We start from the raw sequence: 16172 nt of genomic DNA, 5'->3' as shown, positions 1-16172 counted from the left end.
ATATACACTCAAAGCTGAGTGAGATGCAGGACCAGGATAGCTTTTGAGGGTGAAGAAAAGGAAGGATACATGTTACATGATGCATAGCTTTGGGTTTTTTGTGATTAGTGAAACCTGTATCTCCATAGGCACTTGCTGACTTGCAATGAGAATCAAAACAGATTTTGCTAAAGGGCAAATAACAAATACAGAAGAAATTCAGACCACTTGTTATCCTTTTCTTCAAAGTGTATTGAGATGGACCTGAAGTGGAATTCTGGCAGAGTTTCTCATCCAGCTTCAGCTGCAGTCCAGGTGACTGATTTGAGTTGGCGAGGCAACCTAAATCCCAGTCCACTGATTAAAGATGATGGAGAGCTATTTATGGATGAATACCTTTCCCCCAGGAAACTGGTGAGTAGATATCCAGCTTTTTAATGAAGTAGAAGAAGCAAACTGGCATATACAGAGCTGTATTGACTTAACCTTCCAGCTCCTCTTGTGATGATTGCACATTATTGCATATCTGACAGATTTCTGCATAAAGTGGATTCTGTCTTTTGAAAATTTATCAAATACTTGTCCTGCTCTCACCTTGTTTCATATAAAAAATATCCCCAGCATGAATGCTGCCATCTTTATTGCTGGTTTTCTTGAAGCAGCATGAAGAAAAGTATGAGTAGCATAATTATAATTTCAACAGATGTCATTAATGCCTTCTGAAGTACCTTGAATCCTAGCATTAGAAAAAGTGTTTTACATTAACCTTGTTCTGGAGGTTGGAAATGTAACTTTAAAAGCACACCTTTTTTTTTCTGAATTAATGAAATACTCTTGTCTTGCTAAGAGCCAATTAAATATTCTGCAAGTGCTGTAAGTACTTTCTATATATATTAAAGTGTGTGACATTTCAAAACACATTTGAAAGCTATGTTTCTTTTTGACCAGGGAAAATGATTTTGGTGTGCAGCCTGTTTAAAGTAACGTGCTGAAATCTCTCATAAAGGAATACTTGGTTGTATATTGTGCTGTATTTGTTCAGGATTAATTAAGGGTTGGGAGATGTAGGAGCTGAGAAAATAACCTCAGATAAAGGATTGGAGAACTGGAGTGGGAGTTAAGGGGAGAAGCTGCAGCTTTCTGTGTTGCAGAGTTGGATAGAAATTAGTGAAAGACAGATGGAGCCAAGGCTGTGGTTTGGATCTTCCCAGTGGGCAGGCCGGTGGCTGCAGTGTCTGTAATCCCCTAGGCATCTGCTGCACTGGTGGAGGGACACTAGCTTCTGCAGGGTGCATGTTCCAGCTACAGGTTTACACCACTCGCTAACCATATTACCTGTCACAAATGTGACTGTGCCTTGTAGATTAGACAGCAAGTTGTTCTTGGAACTACTCTTCCCTTAGTAGTGAAGTTTATAAAATGTTTGGAGATCACTTTCCACACAGTGTACATTTTAAGCTTTTTTGGGGAAAATTAATATATGATTTTATTATATATGCTGTTCATTTTCCTTTGGCTTATATGAACTTCTGAAAACTTGGTATTTTTTTCAAATCTGGCATAGAGTTTGACCAGTCTAATGTGTTTGTAGTCTACAATAATCTGTAGAAGTCCAATGGGAAGCTCTCAGGTTAGTCCATTTTATTAGGGCATGAACCAAAGACCATTAGAGTAACCAAAACAACTGCTCTTTGACTTCAATAAACTCTGAATTGCACCCTTAGGAAGTTCTTTCATTGGCATGAAATTCTTATCTTTCTGAAACTCTGCTGCTTTTAGCTTAGAGTAAATTGTAAGCAGTAAAGTATATGCAAGGCAATGTTTCCTATATCCTATTAAGTTGCAGTTCAATATTTTGTAATATTTTTAAAATACAGATCAGAAGTTAAATTCTCCCACAATTCTAGGATATTTTTTAAAATGGGGAAAAACCCCTTTGTTATTGAAATGAACTGTCTTGAACTTAATAATGTCTTGCCTCTTCTAAGATTTTGTATATTAACATTTGTAAGGAATTCCATTTCCTTACAAATTTCCATTTGAATGGATGCATACTGTCCTACTAATTTTGCTGGACACAGTTATTTCCTAGTTGTGGAACGCATGACTTTTGTTGGCAGTGCTGGGATACTTCCTGCTCACATGGAAAACTATATGGCATTGTGAAGGAAACATTAACAATGTTTATAGCTTGTTTTAGTAACATATACAATCTGTCTATTCTTTAACCTTTATGTTGATCAAATGGAAACCACTGCTTCCATAAATTTGCTTCCTCTAGATTTGCAAATGTAAAAATAGAGACAGTGTCCAAACAATTCAAAACAAGTTTCCATGTGCATATTTCTTTAAGGAATGACATGCCATTGCTAACTAAATAGTTTGGAAGATTGTTTTGCTTAAATCAATACACTTGCAATATCTTCTTGATTGTCTTTTGGTTGTGAATAGCTTAGCTGGAATTGTTCAGCCTGGAGAAGAGAAAGCTCTGGAGAGACCTTATAGTGGCCGTCTAGTACCTGAAAAGGACCTACAAGAAGAGAGACATTTTACAAGTGTGTATAGTGATAGGATGAGTGGCAATGGTTTTAAATTGGAAGAGGGGAGATTTAGGTTAGACATTAGAAAGCAACTCTATAGTGTGAGGGGGGTGAGACACTAGAACTTGTTGTGCAGGGAGGTTGTGGATGCCTCATCCCTGGAATTGTTCAAGACAGGTTGGATGGAGCTTTGAGCAACCTGGTCTAGTGGAAGGTGTCCCTGCCCATGCAGGAGGGCTGGATCTTGATGATCTTTAAGATCCCTTCCAACTCAAACCATTCTATGATTCTATGACTGAATCTGGATATGACAAATCCTTCATTAGAATGGCACAACCATTTAACAAAATTATAATTAAGAAAAGTTTTTAAGGGACATCTGGAGGTCTTCCAGTTCACTCTTCTGCTCAAAGCACAGCAAGTTATAAAGTTAGATCAGATTGCTCAAGGTAGGAGATAATAGTAAACATAATACTGTGAGCAGAAAAAAAAATACAAAAGCTTATTTAGTTTCAGAGGTTTCCTTTTATATGTTCTTACCCTAATACTAATGCCTTTACTACAGTGAAGGCTTGCAGTTGTTATGTTAGTGTTCATCTTGCTACTTAGGCATCAGAGGTTTTACATTCAGATTGTCATATCAGGAATCTTTATATTTATATGCATACAAACATATATGTGCCTTTATACGAAAAAAACCCTGTATTTTATTTGCATACACACATTTGCATACAGTCACAGCTGATTAGCTAATATAAAATGGCAGATTACAGTCTTGAGTTTTGCATGGTCAGTGAAACAACACTGAGCAATTATTGTAGCTACTTATTATGGACCTAATTGCTAGATTGCAAAAAAAAAAAAAATAGTATTGGGGTATGACTTTTTTATATCTATGTGAAGGAAACTAAATCCTTAAAATAAATTTAAAGCAAAAATTGGTGTAACAATGTCTACTGTCTTGTCCACCTGCATGTTAATTCAGTGTGTAGTCAAAATTGAGCTTGCTTCCTCCTTCAGAAATGATACAGGCTCTTTCTGGGAGATCAGCAAACCTCCCATATATTTCTGGGGGCCCCACATGCCATTTGAAGTTAGGCGATCTTCCAGCAACTTGCAACATCAAACCCTTAATACTGGTTTAAAAAGAGAAGGTGTCAGTACTGTGAATCCCCAGCATGGCTAAGGGAGAAGCTGAACTTGAGATGGGAAGGCTATGCAGGGACTTATCCACGTAGATCTGTTGACATCTGATGACATGACTTGGAGGATTCAGCACAAGAATTAAGGCGTTGTAATTATTGCCCTCATCTACACTCTCCATAAAAGAGATCTCTCTTTATCACAGATGGAACACCTGGCTAATAACTCCATTTGAGCTGAGAGAATAATGTGTTTATAAGTATACATAGAAAGTAGTGAAATACAGCTAAAATATTGTAATTATGGACATCTGTAGCATGCAGCCTTTTTGAAAGGAAGATGACATATGAGACCACAGGGAAGCTATGTTCCTTCTCATTGAAAATTCCATGACTGAAATCACTGAAAACCTTGTTAACGTTCTGGTAATTTACTTCTTAGAAGAAATATTCTGTCATACTTGCAGCAACTTTTTTTTTACCTTTTTTTTTTGTTTCTTTTCTTTTTGGGTGCAAGGAGAGATTATACTTGAGTTTGGAATTTGAAATAAAACCCCTGCAAAAATCAATGAACATCTGAATGGACCTGAATCTCATATTAGATCTCTCTTTATCACAGATGGAACACCTGGCTAATAACTCCATTTGAGCTGAGAGAATAATGTGTTTATAAGTATACATAGAAAGTAGTGAAATACAGCTAAAATATTGTAATTATGGACATCTGTAGCATGCAGCCTTTTTGAAAGGAAGATGACATATGAGACCACAGGGAAGCTATGTTCCTTCTCATTGAAAATTCCATGACTGAAATCACTGAAAACCTTGTTAACGTTCTGGTAATTTACTTCTTAGAAGAAATATTCTGTCATACTTGCAGCAACTTTTTTTTTACCTTTTTTTTTTGTTTCTTTTCTTTTTGGGTGCAAGGAGAGATTATACTTGAGTTTGGAATTTGAAATAAAACCCCTGCAAAAATCAATGAACATCTGAATGGACCTGAATCTCATATTTGCATACAGGTGTATTATTAAAAGAAAATAAGCTCACCACTCAGGAATTCCTGTCTTAGCCAAATTAACTGGGATCAGCAAAATGCACAGCTGGAAATGCTTCTCTGACACCTGCATGCAACATGTTCTTCAGTAACACATCTATTTTTTTTAGAATATGTGAAAAATCTAGGGAGAAGATAATAAATCAATTGTATACACCAGCTTTAACAGAAGAGATATTGTTTGCCAATTAAGGAATATACAGAGATCTGCAAGTCGGACTTGAACTGGATTTCCCAGCATCCCCAGGTGACTGTTCTGCCAATTGGGAAGCTCTGCAAACACTGAAGTATTTTTCACTTGCAATTTCTTGCAGAATACTTATTAGTTCTGCTTTTCAGTCAGTGGGAAAACTTTCTAAACTAGTGCATGCTCTCCAGTTAGATATTGGCCAGACATTTTGGATTATGAGAATGGTTTGTGAGCTTTCATGAAGTTGCTTCTTAAAATACTGGCTTAATTATTTATCAATAGCTTCTGTGTGATCTCATGGAAAATAGTTTTATTCTTATTTTGAAGGAGGAGCATGTAAAGCATTTTGTAATGCTTTACATTACAAAAATGTAAAGCAAACTTGATTAATTTTTGTTTTACTTATAATTTGTTCTTCTTCAAAAAAATCAAAACTGCAGTGCTTTACCATGGAAATTTATCCATTCAAATAAAAAAACATGTAGGGTGGAGTATAATTCTTGCTGCCCAGGCCACCTTCTTGACCATCATGTGCCAGAAAGATTTTGATGTATGATTCTTGAGAAAATATCCTCTTTGTGTAGCTGATATGTACTTCCCTGGGCAGTAGATGGGTGGCAAGCAAAATCCTCTCTGAACACCAACAATCAGCCTGGAATTATAGTTTTTTCAAGGTATCTTTTTGATGTGAAATAACTCTGAGTATATCCAACTCTTTGCTTAGAACAGATCTGTGTTCCCTTTTTGTCTGCTCTACATTGAGGCTGAGCAGCTGTAAACAGCCAGAGATGTTTCCCTAGATGGCACAGCACCTTCATGTCTGTAAGCATTCCTGGGGCACAGGCAGAGAGACCTGGAGTCCCTGGCTGTCAAAACAGCCCTTTAAACTGTGAGCGGGCAGTGATTACCTGAATCCACAGTGGGATACTTCTGAATTGGGGCAGGAACCTGTCCTAGACCTAGCATAGCCCTAGGAACGAAGAGATGCAGAGCACCTTAGCATCACTTCTACCCACATGGTGCCAGACATCTCTCTGTCGAAGTTAATGATCCCTTCTGTGTGTCTGGCCGTATTTTATTTTTCGTTCTTTTGCTACCCACTAGCAACAAGATTTTTCCTAAATACCCTCCTTCCAAATCTTGATGAAGGTTCCTGTGCTTTGAAATTACACAACATAAAGGGAGATCCTGCTAAATACGTGTAGTCTTTATTTTAAATGTTTCCACATCCTTCCCTAAATTTCCCCCAGAATTTCAGCTGTGACACTTGAAACATATCACACTTACAGCTGCACCACTAGACCAAGAAAGGTGTCTGGGGAGTAGGAGTGTCCTATCTTCAACAGGAACCACTCACCATGCAACCTTCTGTTGAACTGTTGCCCTGGGCTTTTGCTAGCTAACTAGCTTGCAGTCAACACCTGGGGTCTCAGTGCTTCTAGTGCCTTTAAATGAGCTCATATCCTTCATCTGAGAGCGTTTCTCATTTCCTTCATGTGGTATGATAGCTTTTGCATTGCACAGCCCAACTCTGCAAGCATCTCTTCAGAATCATCAAATGGAAGGATGGTGGTTTTCACAGATATCCTTGGAAAAGCAGAACAGGGAAGCAGGGACTGAAAACACACAAAGTTGGTTGCATCCAGTTAGCAAATGCTTCAAGGCAGCTATCTATAGTTCAAAGAGCTGGTGATAGCAGCCAATAAACCCTTCCACCACTGGAGCCACAGCTCTGCCTGTTGCAGTACAAAATACAGATGTGCTAAGTAGCTCATCTCTCAGACAAGGAAAAAAAGTACAAATCGCGGATCTAGAAGAGGAATAGAAGGACAAAGAAGCACACTGATAATCCCTTGTATGAGGAAAAAGAATAGGGATCCTTAGAAGAGGAGAGAATATAACTTTATGCTTCTTTTGTCCTAGGACTTTGCAAGAGGAGAACAGTAAACTGCACTGTGAAAGGAGGCTGTCTAGAATAAAGCAGGAGAAAGGACAATGTGCAGGGAACTTGCAGATGGCAAAGGAGAAAGGCAAAGACTCCTCCTTGTGGTGCCAGGACCTTCTGCTACTCTATTGACAAAGCTGATCACTTGTTATAAGACCTCTTCCTATTCTGTCTCCTAATGATGTAGGCTCTGAAGACAGTTTTGGTGGTGGGGGAGCAGGAGTGGTATCTCACAGAAGAAGCTTCCATTAATGACATCAAGCTTGTTTCCCAGTCCTGCAATCTGAGCACATGGTTGAATGCCAGGACATCAGCTAGTTCCTGTTTCTTGCATACTCTTGTGCTGTATGATGGACAGTGTCTGAAAAGGATTAATGCAGAATGTGTCTTGTAGTGAGGAAGCATGTGTTTCCTTGGGGAGAGAAAGTAGTTTGTAGCCAGTAAGCTTGCTGCCTTTGCAGGAGCAAAACCACTTTTGTGGTGGCTGCATCTGGGGCCAGAAAGTGAATTTCTGGATGCCTTTGGGGACTCCCCAAGTTTTCAAATGAATCCTTATTTTCTCATACTCTATTGGGGAGGCAAGAAAGTCTAAAAGCTTTCTTAGGCTCAGCCTGCTTAAAATCACAGTTTAAAAAATATTAAAAATAGTTTTTTAAAGCAATGTTTTAAGGACAATTCAAAAGCAGTTGATGATTTTGGATAATTCTGTTTCTTAGGAGTCCAATTCAAAACCTTACAAATGAAGGTAATTTTTCAAAGACTGCTCAGCCGTTTCAAGAAACTGTGTCCATTTAAACTGTCATCTCAGACTCAGACTATGTTTGGTCCTTTTAAGAGACTGTGGAGCCATCAGAGTGAATGGAGTTGCAGGCACTTGTGTGCAATATGGGTTTTACTTGATGAGCAGGAGTATTGCAAATTGTTGTCATTTTTCCCTGCAAAATGAAGTGTATGTTCTTGTGGTTATTTTTCTTTCCAAAATTCATAAAAGAATTTGTGCTACATATTCCCTTCTAATCAATAATTTCACTCTTATTAAGCAAACTAAAGAACATTGTTACTTTTTAATAATAAGAAAACTTGTCTCCTGTACATGCAGGTTGTTGAATTACTTGCTGCCTTCCTCTTAAATAGAGGACCAAAAGGCAGATTATAATACCTCTTTCGGCCTATACTGTAGACAGCATAATTGAGTAGACACTGATGGCAGGGTCAGCCACTTCTTTGAAATTGACATTTTTAGCCCCACGTCCTAACTCTTTTGACACAGAAAACTGAAAATTTAGCAGTTTTATCACCGTGCATAGCATCAGCTTTTTCAGGCAGTTATTGTGACACAAAAGTCTTGTTTCATAGCTCTCAAAGAGTGTTTCAGACTCCTCTGTGAACCACTACAGTTCCCTCCTGGTCTGTTTTGTTGAATTCTTGTATGGAAGGATCTAATAAGCACCGAAAGCAGTGGATGAGGTGGGACACAGCCTGGATGAGGGAAGCTGGGGAGAGAGGAGATGGGTCACAGCAGGAAGCAATAAGGAACAAGAGCAGTGGTAACACAACATTGCTTCAGCCATTTGTAGAATTGCAGCCTGGTATCTTAGGAATTCACAGTCTTGCTTCTCTGCATATAGCTTCTACTTGTTGCTGTCCTCTTGCTTACTTCTGTAAAGGCAAAATCTACATGTATGTATCAACACAGTAGAAACCTTAAGTATTTTGTGCAGTTTTAGGCACCACAATATAAAAAAGATATCGAGCTATTGGAGAGTGTCCAAAGGAGAGCCACGAGGATGGTGAAGGGTCTGGAGGGGATGACTTATGAAGAGCAGCTGTGATCACTTGGATTATTCAGCTTGGAGAAGAGGAGGCTGAGGGGTGACCTCATTGCAGTCTATGACTTCCTCACGAGGGGATGAGATGGGGCAGGTACTGATCTCTTCACTCCTGTGGCCAATGACAGGACTTGGGGAAATGGCAGGAAGCTGGATCAGGGGAGGTTTAGGTTGGATATCAGGAAAAGGTTTTTTCTCCCAGAGGGTGGTTAAGCACTGGAACAAGCTCCCCAGGGAAGTGGTCACAGCACCTTCTCAGGCACATGGTGTGATTCTTGGGGTGCCCTACATAGGGACAGGATTTGGACTTGATGATCCTGATGGGTCCCTTCCAACTCAGCATATTCTATGATTCTGTGAACACAGACTTCAGTATATTAGGAGAGATCGTACCTTCATAGATACACCCTTGCATACTGCAGTGGTTGATTAACTACATTTTTGCAAAAATAATTAAAGACTCTGGAGACTTCTATTTGCATTGCCTATATCTTTTCAAAGGAATTTGTAATTCTTGTAACTAGTATTGTCTTCTTTCAGAAAAGCAAGCTGCTTAAGCTAAAAACATGCTTCCTTTTCATAGTCCTGGGTTAAAAGACTGAACTGTGTGGTTTTTTGAGTTTTACTGTCCAGCACCTTTTGGATTACAGGTGACACTCAAGGGTTACATTTCCTATCTGCTGAGAATTAGTACAAGACTTACACAAATCTTAAAGCATGTACATACTGTTTAACTGAAGTTAATTGGCATGTAGGTTGGTTGTTGATTTACAGCTTCAATGTAACTCTTAGCCTTGACTCTTTAAGTAATGTAGAAGTGTGACAGTTTTAGCCAGTAACTGGGTGGGAGATGCTCGCTGTTGTCCCCCCAGTACCTTCCCAGGGGAAAATAAAAAGGCAATAAGGGAGAGAGATTTTAAGGTTGGAAAAAAACCAACATTCTCAGGCACATGGTGTGATTCTTGGGGTGCCCTACATAGGGACAGGATTTGGACTTGATGATCCTGATGGGTCCCTTCCAACTCAGCATATTCTATGATTCTGTGAACACAGACTTCAGTATATTAGGAGAGATCGTACCTTCATAGATACACCCTTGCATACTGCAGTGGTTGATTAACTACATTTTTGCAAAAATAATTAAAGACTCTGGAGACTTCTATTTGCATTGCCTATATCTTTTCAAAGGAATTTGTAATTCTTGTAACTAGTATTGTCTTCTTTCAGAAAAGCAAGCTGCTTAAGCTAAAAACATGCTTCCTTTTCATAGTCCTGGGTTAAAAGACTGAACTGTGTGGTTTTTTGAGTTTTACTGTCCAGCACCTTTTGGATTACAGGTGACACTCAAGGGTTACATTTCCTATCTGCTGAGAATTAGTACAAGACTTACACAAATCTTAAAGCATGTACATACTGTTTAACTGAAGTTAATTGGCATGTAGGTTGGTTGTTGATTTACAGCTTCAATGTAACTCTTAGCCTTGACTCTTTAAGTAATGTAGAAGTGTGACAGTTTTAGCCAGTAACTGGGTGGGAGATGCTCGCTGTTATCCCCCCAGTACCTTCCCAGGGGAAAATAAAAAGGCAATAAGGGAGAGAGATTTTAAGGTTGGAAAAAACCCAACACCCTAGCGTAGGTTTAATGAACTAGTAATAATAATGATGGTGAATTACAAATATATACAAATACGTAAATATGAAACCTGCACTTCTCAGTTGGTAATTACTTTCTGACCAGAAAAGTCCTCAACTGGAGTCAGCAGCACATGGGGGGTGCCTGAGGCCAAGGTCACAGTGACAGTACACAAAAGCATTGGAACAGCTGAGACAACCCTAGCTGGGGAGGCAGGGGAAGACAATGTCTTCTCCTGTGAGAAGACAGAATGCAGGAACAGACACAGCACAGGGAGCAATGACAAACAGCCCCCAACCCAGCCAGCGCACCAGGCAGCAAAGCACTTCTCTTAGGAGCTGTTTTATGCTGAGCACCACGGCAGGAACCCTGTGATTGGTCCATTTGGGTCACTTAACCCACCCTCTCTTCGCAGGCAAAGCTGTTCCCCCCATTTTAACTGCCACAGCAACAGGCTGGCAGCAGCTGGGGGATCCCAAGCAGTCTCAGGTGAGTATGGTCGTAGGCAGATTTTATCCTGGTACTCAAACGAGGACATGTGAGTCTGGAAAATAATTTGGAGCTACGAGGAAGAAAGATCTTTGAATACTAAATTTGTTTCAATGTGATAACATGTCTAGCCCATTTGACCTGGAGTATATATTGATAAAGCACTGGTTGAAAGCCTTTCTACACTTTTATGCTGCTATGTCATCTTGTTTATTGCATGAGAGTACACATATGTCTCTGCTTATCTTTACAGAAAATTTTGACAGGGGTAGATGATCTGCAGCAAGTAAAGGCCCTTCAGATGCGAGTAGATACAAGAGAGAACAGCTTGGGAAACTTGGGTAAGAAAACACTTTATCTTGTGCTCAGTCTTAAATTTTCCCTTGTTGTGTCTTGAAGCAGGACTGGGGACTCAAAATCAACACCCAGTGTTGATTTCTGTACCAGGACAGTATTTCTCAAGGGCTCTTTAAACTTGATTTCTCTGGTACCTCTCATTTCTTGATCTCTAGGGGTTTTTTTGTGGAGCTCTAAATAGGACTGAAAACTTTGGCAGTAGGATGAGTGACACCACTTCTGTCTAAAGAAAATTAGTTTGAAAAAATTCCTCTTGAATGACATGCCTCTGGGCCCTAAATGAGCATTTACTGATTACCTTGCCCTCTAGAGTACTTGGCATTACTCTAGCAAAAGAGTAGCAAAAGTTTAGTTCTCTCCACTGTGAGATTCTGCTGTGGCTGAGAAAGTGCAAGTGGTACCATGCTACTCAGGCTGCCAGCAGCCTGTCTTGCATCCTGTACTGCTTTATCAAGCTGTGTTGGATGGTGTGCTAGAGGAAAGTCTAATAGATACATAATTTTGAAGAGCCCCAAACAGCCATAATGCTTTTGATTTCATTTTTGTGTCATCATCACTGCACTGGGGAAGCAAGTAAGTACCAAAGGAATTCCCTTTGTAGCAGAGTTAACACTGAGAAGATGACACTTTCCAGTACAGGAAGTCATTTTGTGTCATGTGGATTCTTACCGCAGCCAAGTCTGTCTTCTGCTACCCTGAAGCTGAGTAACTACTGCAGGGTAACATTTTCTTGCCAACAGGATTCGCATCCACAAAAGCATGTGCTAGTATTTTCAGCCAAGCAGTTCATTTTCATGTGCAAGTGACTGTATTGCATCATATAACAATGAGTGCTCAGAAGCAGCAGCAACAAGTGACAGTTGTGGGGGACTCCCCTCTCAGGGGCACTGAGGGATGCATTTTCTGGCCAGACCCCCTTACTAGAAAGGTCTGCAGCTTACGAGGGGCTTGAATCAAAGACGTAACAGAAAGATCACACAAACCTCTATGGCCCACCAACTATTACCCTCTCCTACTGTTTCACGTGGGCAGCAATGACACAGACAGGAGTAACCTGAAGACTATTAAGAAAGACTGTAGAGCATTGAGAGAGGTGGTGAAGAGCTCATCAGCACAGGTAGTGTTCTCATCAATCCTTCCAGTCAAAGGGAAGGGGCTGGAAAGGACCAACCAAATTGGAAAAGTCAACAAATGGTTACAGGAGTGGTGCTTCAGTTACAGGGCATTTGACCTGCAAGGTGTTATGCCTGCCAGCATGACTGCTTTGAAGGGGGCCCATCTTAGATGCCTCTATGTGAATGCACAGAGCATGGGGAAGAAGCAGGAGGAACTGCAGATGTCAGCATGCTTGCAGGGCTGTGATGTTATTGATATCACCAAGATGTGGTGGGACATCCTGTATGACTGGAGTGTGGGGATGATTTGGTCTAAACTCTTTAGGAAGGATGGACAGGGCAGAAAAAGAGGGAGAATGAACCTCCTCATCAGTGACCAGCTGGTGTCCGTGGAACTCCGACTGGGGGTGGAGGAGGAGTCAACTGAAAACTTAATGGGATTAGGGTTAAAGGGAAGACTGGTACAGGCCACCAGATCACGATGACTGAGCAGATGAGGGCCTCTACAGGCAGACAGGAGCAGTTTCACACTCACAGTCCCTGGTCCTCATGGGGGATTTCAGCCACCCCGGTATCTGCTGGAGGGATAACACAGCAAAGCACCAGAAATCCAGGAAGTTCCTAGACTGCATTGATGACAAATTCCTCCTCTAAATGGTAGAGGAACCAAGAAGAGAAGATGCTATGCTGGACCTTGTTCTTACCAACAGAGATGGGCTGGTTGATGATAAAAGACTCAGTGGGAGACTAGGTTGTAGCAACTGTGACCTGGTTGAATTCAGGATCCTTAGGGCAGCAAGGATGGAGTGAAACAAGCTCACTACCCTTGATTTCAGGAGAACAGATTTTGATCTCTTCAAGGATCTGCTTGGTAGGGTAATGTGGAACAAAGCCCTGGAGGGAAGGGGAGCCCAGGAAAGCTGGACCATATTCATAGAATCATTAAGGCTGGAAGAGACCTGCAAGATCATCAAGTCCAATCATCAGCCACACACCCTGTGATCACTAAACCATGTCTCGAAACACCACGTTTGCTCATTTTTTTAACACCTCAAGGGACAGTGACTCCATCACCAAATTTTTCTTAATATCCAATCTGAACCTCCCCTGGCACAACTTGACCCCATTTCCTCTTGTTCTATCACTGGTCAGTAGTGAGAAGAGGCCAACACCCGCCTCACTACAACCTCCTCTCAGGTAGTTGTAGAGAGCAGTGAGGTCTCCCCTCAGCCTCCCCTTCTCCAGGCTGAACAAGCATTGAGAGAGGGGGGGAAGAGCTCATCAGCACAGGCAGTGTTCTCATCAATCCTTCCAGTCAAAGGGAAAGGGGCTGGAAAGGACCAACCAAATTGGAAAAGTCAACAAATGGTTACAGGAGTGGTGCTTCAGTTACAGGGCATTTGACCTGCAAGGTGTTATGCCTGCCAGCATGACTGCTTTGAAGGGGGCCCATCTTAGATGCCTCTATGTGAATGCACAGAGCATGGGGAAGAAGCAGGAGGAACTGCAGATGTCAGCATGCTTGCAGGGCTGTGATGTTATTGATATCACCAAGATGTGGTGGGACATCCTGTATGACTGGAGTGTGGGGATGATTTGGTCTAAACTCTTTAGGAAGGATGGACAGGGCAGAAAAAGAGGGAGAATGAACCTCCTCATCAGTGACCAGCTGGTGTCCGTGGAGCTCCGACTGGGGGTGGAGGAGGAGTCAACTGAAAACTTAATGGGATTAGGGTTAAAGGGAAGACTGGTACAGGCCACCAGATCACGATGACTGAGCAGATGAGGGCCTCTACAGGCAGACAGGAGCAGTTTCACACTCACAGTCCCTGGTCCTCATGGGGGATTTCAGCCACCCCGGTATCTGCTGGAGGGATAACACAGCAAAGCACCAGAAATCCAGGAAGTTCCTAGACTGCATTGATGACAAATTCCTCCTCTAAATGGTAGAGGAACCAAGAAGAGAAGATGCTATGCTGGACCTTGTTCTTACCAACAGAGATGGGCTGGTTGATGATAAAAGACTCAGTGGGAGACTAGGTTGTAGCAACTGTGACCTGGTTGAATTCAGGATCCTTAGGGCAGCAAGGATGGAGTGAAACAAGCTCACTACCCTTGATTTCAGGAGAACAGATTTTGATCTCTTCAAGGATCTGCTTGGTAGGGTAATGTGGAACAAAGCCCTGGAGGGAAGGGGAGCCCAGGAAAGCTGGACCATATTCATAGAATCATTAAGGCTGGAAGAGACCTGCAAGATCATCAAGTCCAATCATCAGCCACACACCCTGTGATCACTAAACCATGTCTCGAAACACCACGTTTGCTCATTTTTTTAACACCTCAAGGGACAGTGACTCCATCACCAAATTTTTCTTAATATCCAATCTGAACCTCCCCTGGCACAACTTGACCCCATTTCCTCTTGTTCTATCACTGGTCAGTAGTGAGAAGAGGCCAACACCCGCCTCACTACAACCTCCTCTCAGGTAGTTGTAGAGAGCAGTGAGGTCTCCCCTCAGCCTCCCCTTCTCCAGGCTGAACAGCCCCAGCTCTCTCAGCCTCTCCTCATAACACCTGTTCTCCACACCCCTAATCAGCCTCGTTGCCCTTCTCTGCACCCTCTCCAGCACCTCAGTGTCCTTCCCATACTGCAGCACCCGAAGCTGCACACAGTGCTCAAGGTGCAGCCTCACCAAGGCCGAGTAGAGGGGCAGTATCACCTCCCTGGACCTGCTGGTCACACAATTCCTCATGCAGGCCGGGACAGTGTTGGCCTTCCTGGCCACCTGGGCACACTGCTGGCTCATGTTCACCTGACTGTCAGTCAACACCCCCAGGTCCCTCTCTGAGCTCTCCAGTCACTCCTCCCCAAACCTGCAGGCCTGCCAGGGGTTGTTGTAGCCAAAGTGCAGGACCCAACATTTAGCCTTATTGAAACTCATACAACTGGCCTTGGCCCATCGATCAAGCCTGTCCAGGTCCCTCTGCAGAGCTTCCCTGTCCTCCTTTTCCAACCCCAGAAAGGGGTGTGCAGACCAAAGCCATGAGCAACCAGCTTCTCTAGGTGAATGCAGTGGAAACAGTGTCAAAGGCCTTGCTATAGTCAAGGCAGACAACATCCACAGTCCTTCCCTTGTCCAGTAGGTGGGTCACCCTGTCTTAGAAGGAGATGAGGTTAGTGAAACAGGACCTGCCCTTCGTGAGCCACTGCTGACTGGGTCTGATCACCTGGTTGTCCTGCATGTGCTGCATAATGACACTTGAGATTATCTGCTCTACCAGCTTCCCTGGTCCTGAAGTCAGACTAACAGGCCTGTAATTTCCTGGATCATCCTTCCATCTCTTCTTATATATGGGGGTAACACTGGCTGATTTCCAGTCTGCTGGTACCTCTCCATTCAGCCAGGACTGCTGATAAATGATGGAAAGTGGCTTGGCGAGCTCCCCTACCAGCTCTTTCAGCACTCTTGGGTGCATCACATCCAGCCTCATAGATTTATGCACCTACATGGTGCAGCAGACCACTGACCATCTCCTCCTGGATTGTAGGGGGTCATTCTGCTCCCAGCCCCTGTCCCCCAGCTTAGGGAGCTGGATTCCCTCTATATAACTGGTCCTGTTACTGAAGACTGAGACAAAGATGTCGTTAAGCGCCTCAGCCTTTTCCTCATCCTTGGTCACTGTGTTTCCCCCTACATCTAACAGGGGATGGAGGATCTCCCTGGTCTTTCCTTTGTTATTAATGTAATTATAGAAACTTTTCTTGTTGTCCTTTACCATAGAGGCCAGATTAATTTCTAGTTGGGCTTTAGACCTTTTAATTCTCTGCCTGCATAGCGTCACAGCATTTTTGTAGTCATCCTGAGTGGCCTGCCCTTTCCTCCAAAGGTCACAGT

The 16172-nt window shown here is 42.2% G+C and overlaps 1 protein-coding gene across 1 annotated transcript in view; it reads left to right on the top strand.

Annotated features, from left to right (window-relative positions):
* The first annotated feature begins 237 nt into the window (after positions 1 to 237).
* Positions 238 to 16172, top strand: part of LRRC56 (leucine rich repeat containing 56) — a 53436-nt gene continuing 37501 nt past the window's right edge. Inside the window, exons 1-2 of the mRNA XM_009996443.1 lie at positions 238 to 393; positions 11058 to 11145. Of these exons, the coding sequence (XP_009994745.1) occupies positions 238 to 393; positions 11058 to 11145 (244 nt within the window). The remainder of the gene's footprint in view (positions 394 to 11057; positions 11146 to 16172) is intronic.

Source organism: Chaetura pelagica, unplaced genomic scaffold, assembly GCF_000747805.2.
Source record: "Chaetura pelagica isolate M959 unplaced genomic scaffold, ChaPel_1.0 scaffold74, whole genome shotgun sequence".
In the NCBI taxonomy this organism is placed as follows: Eukaryota; Metazoa; Chordata; class Aves; order Apodiformes; family Apodidae; genus Chaetura; species Chaetura pelagica.
This window is presented reverse-complemented; position numbering and strand designations above follow the sequence as displayed.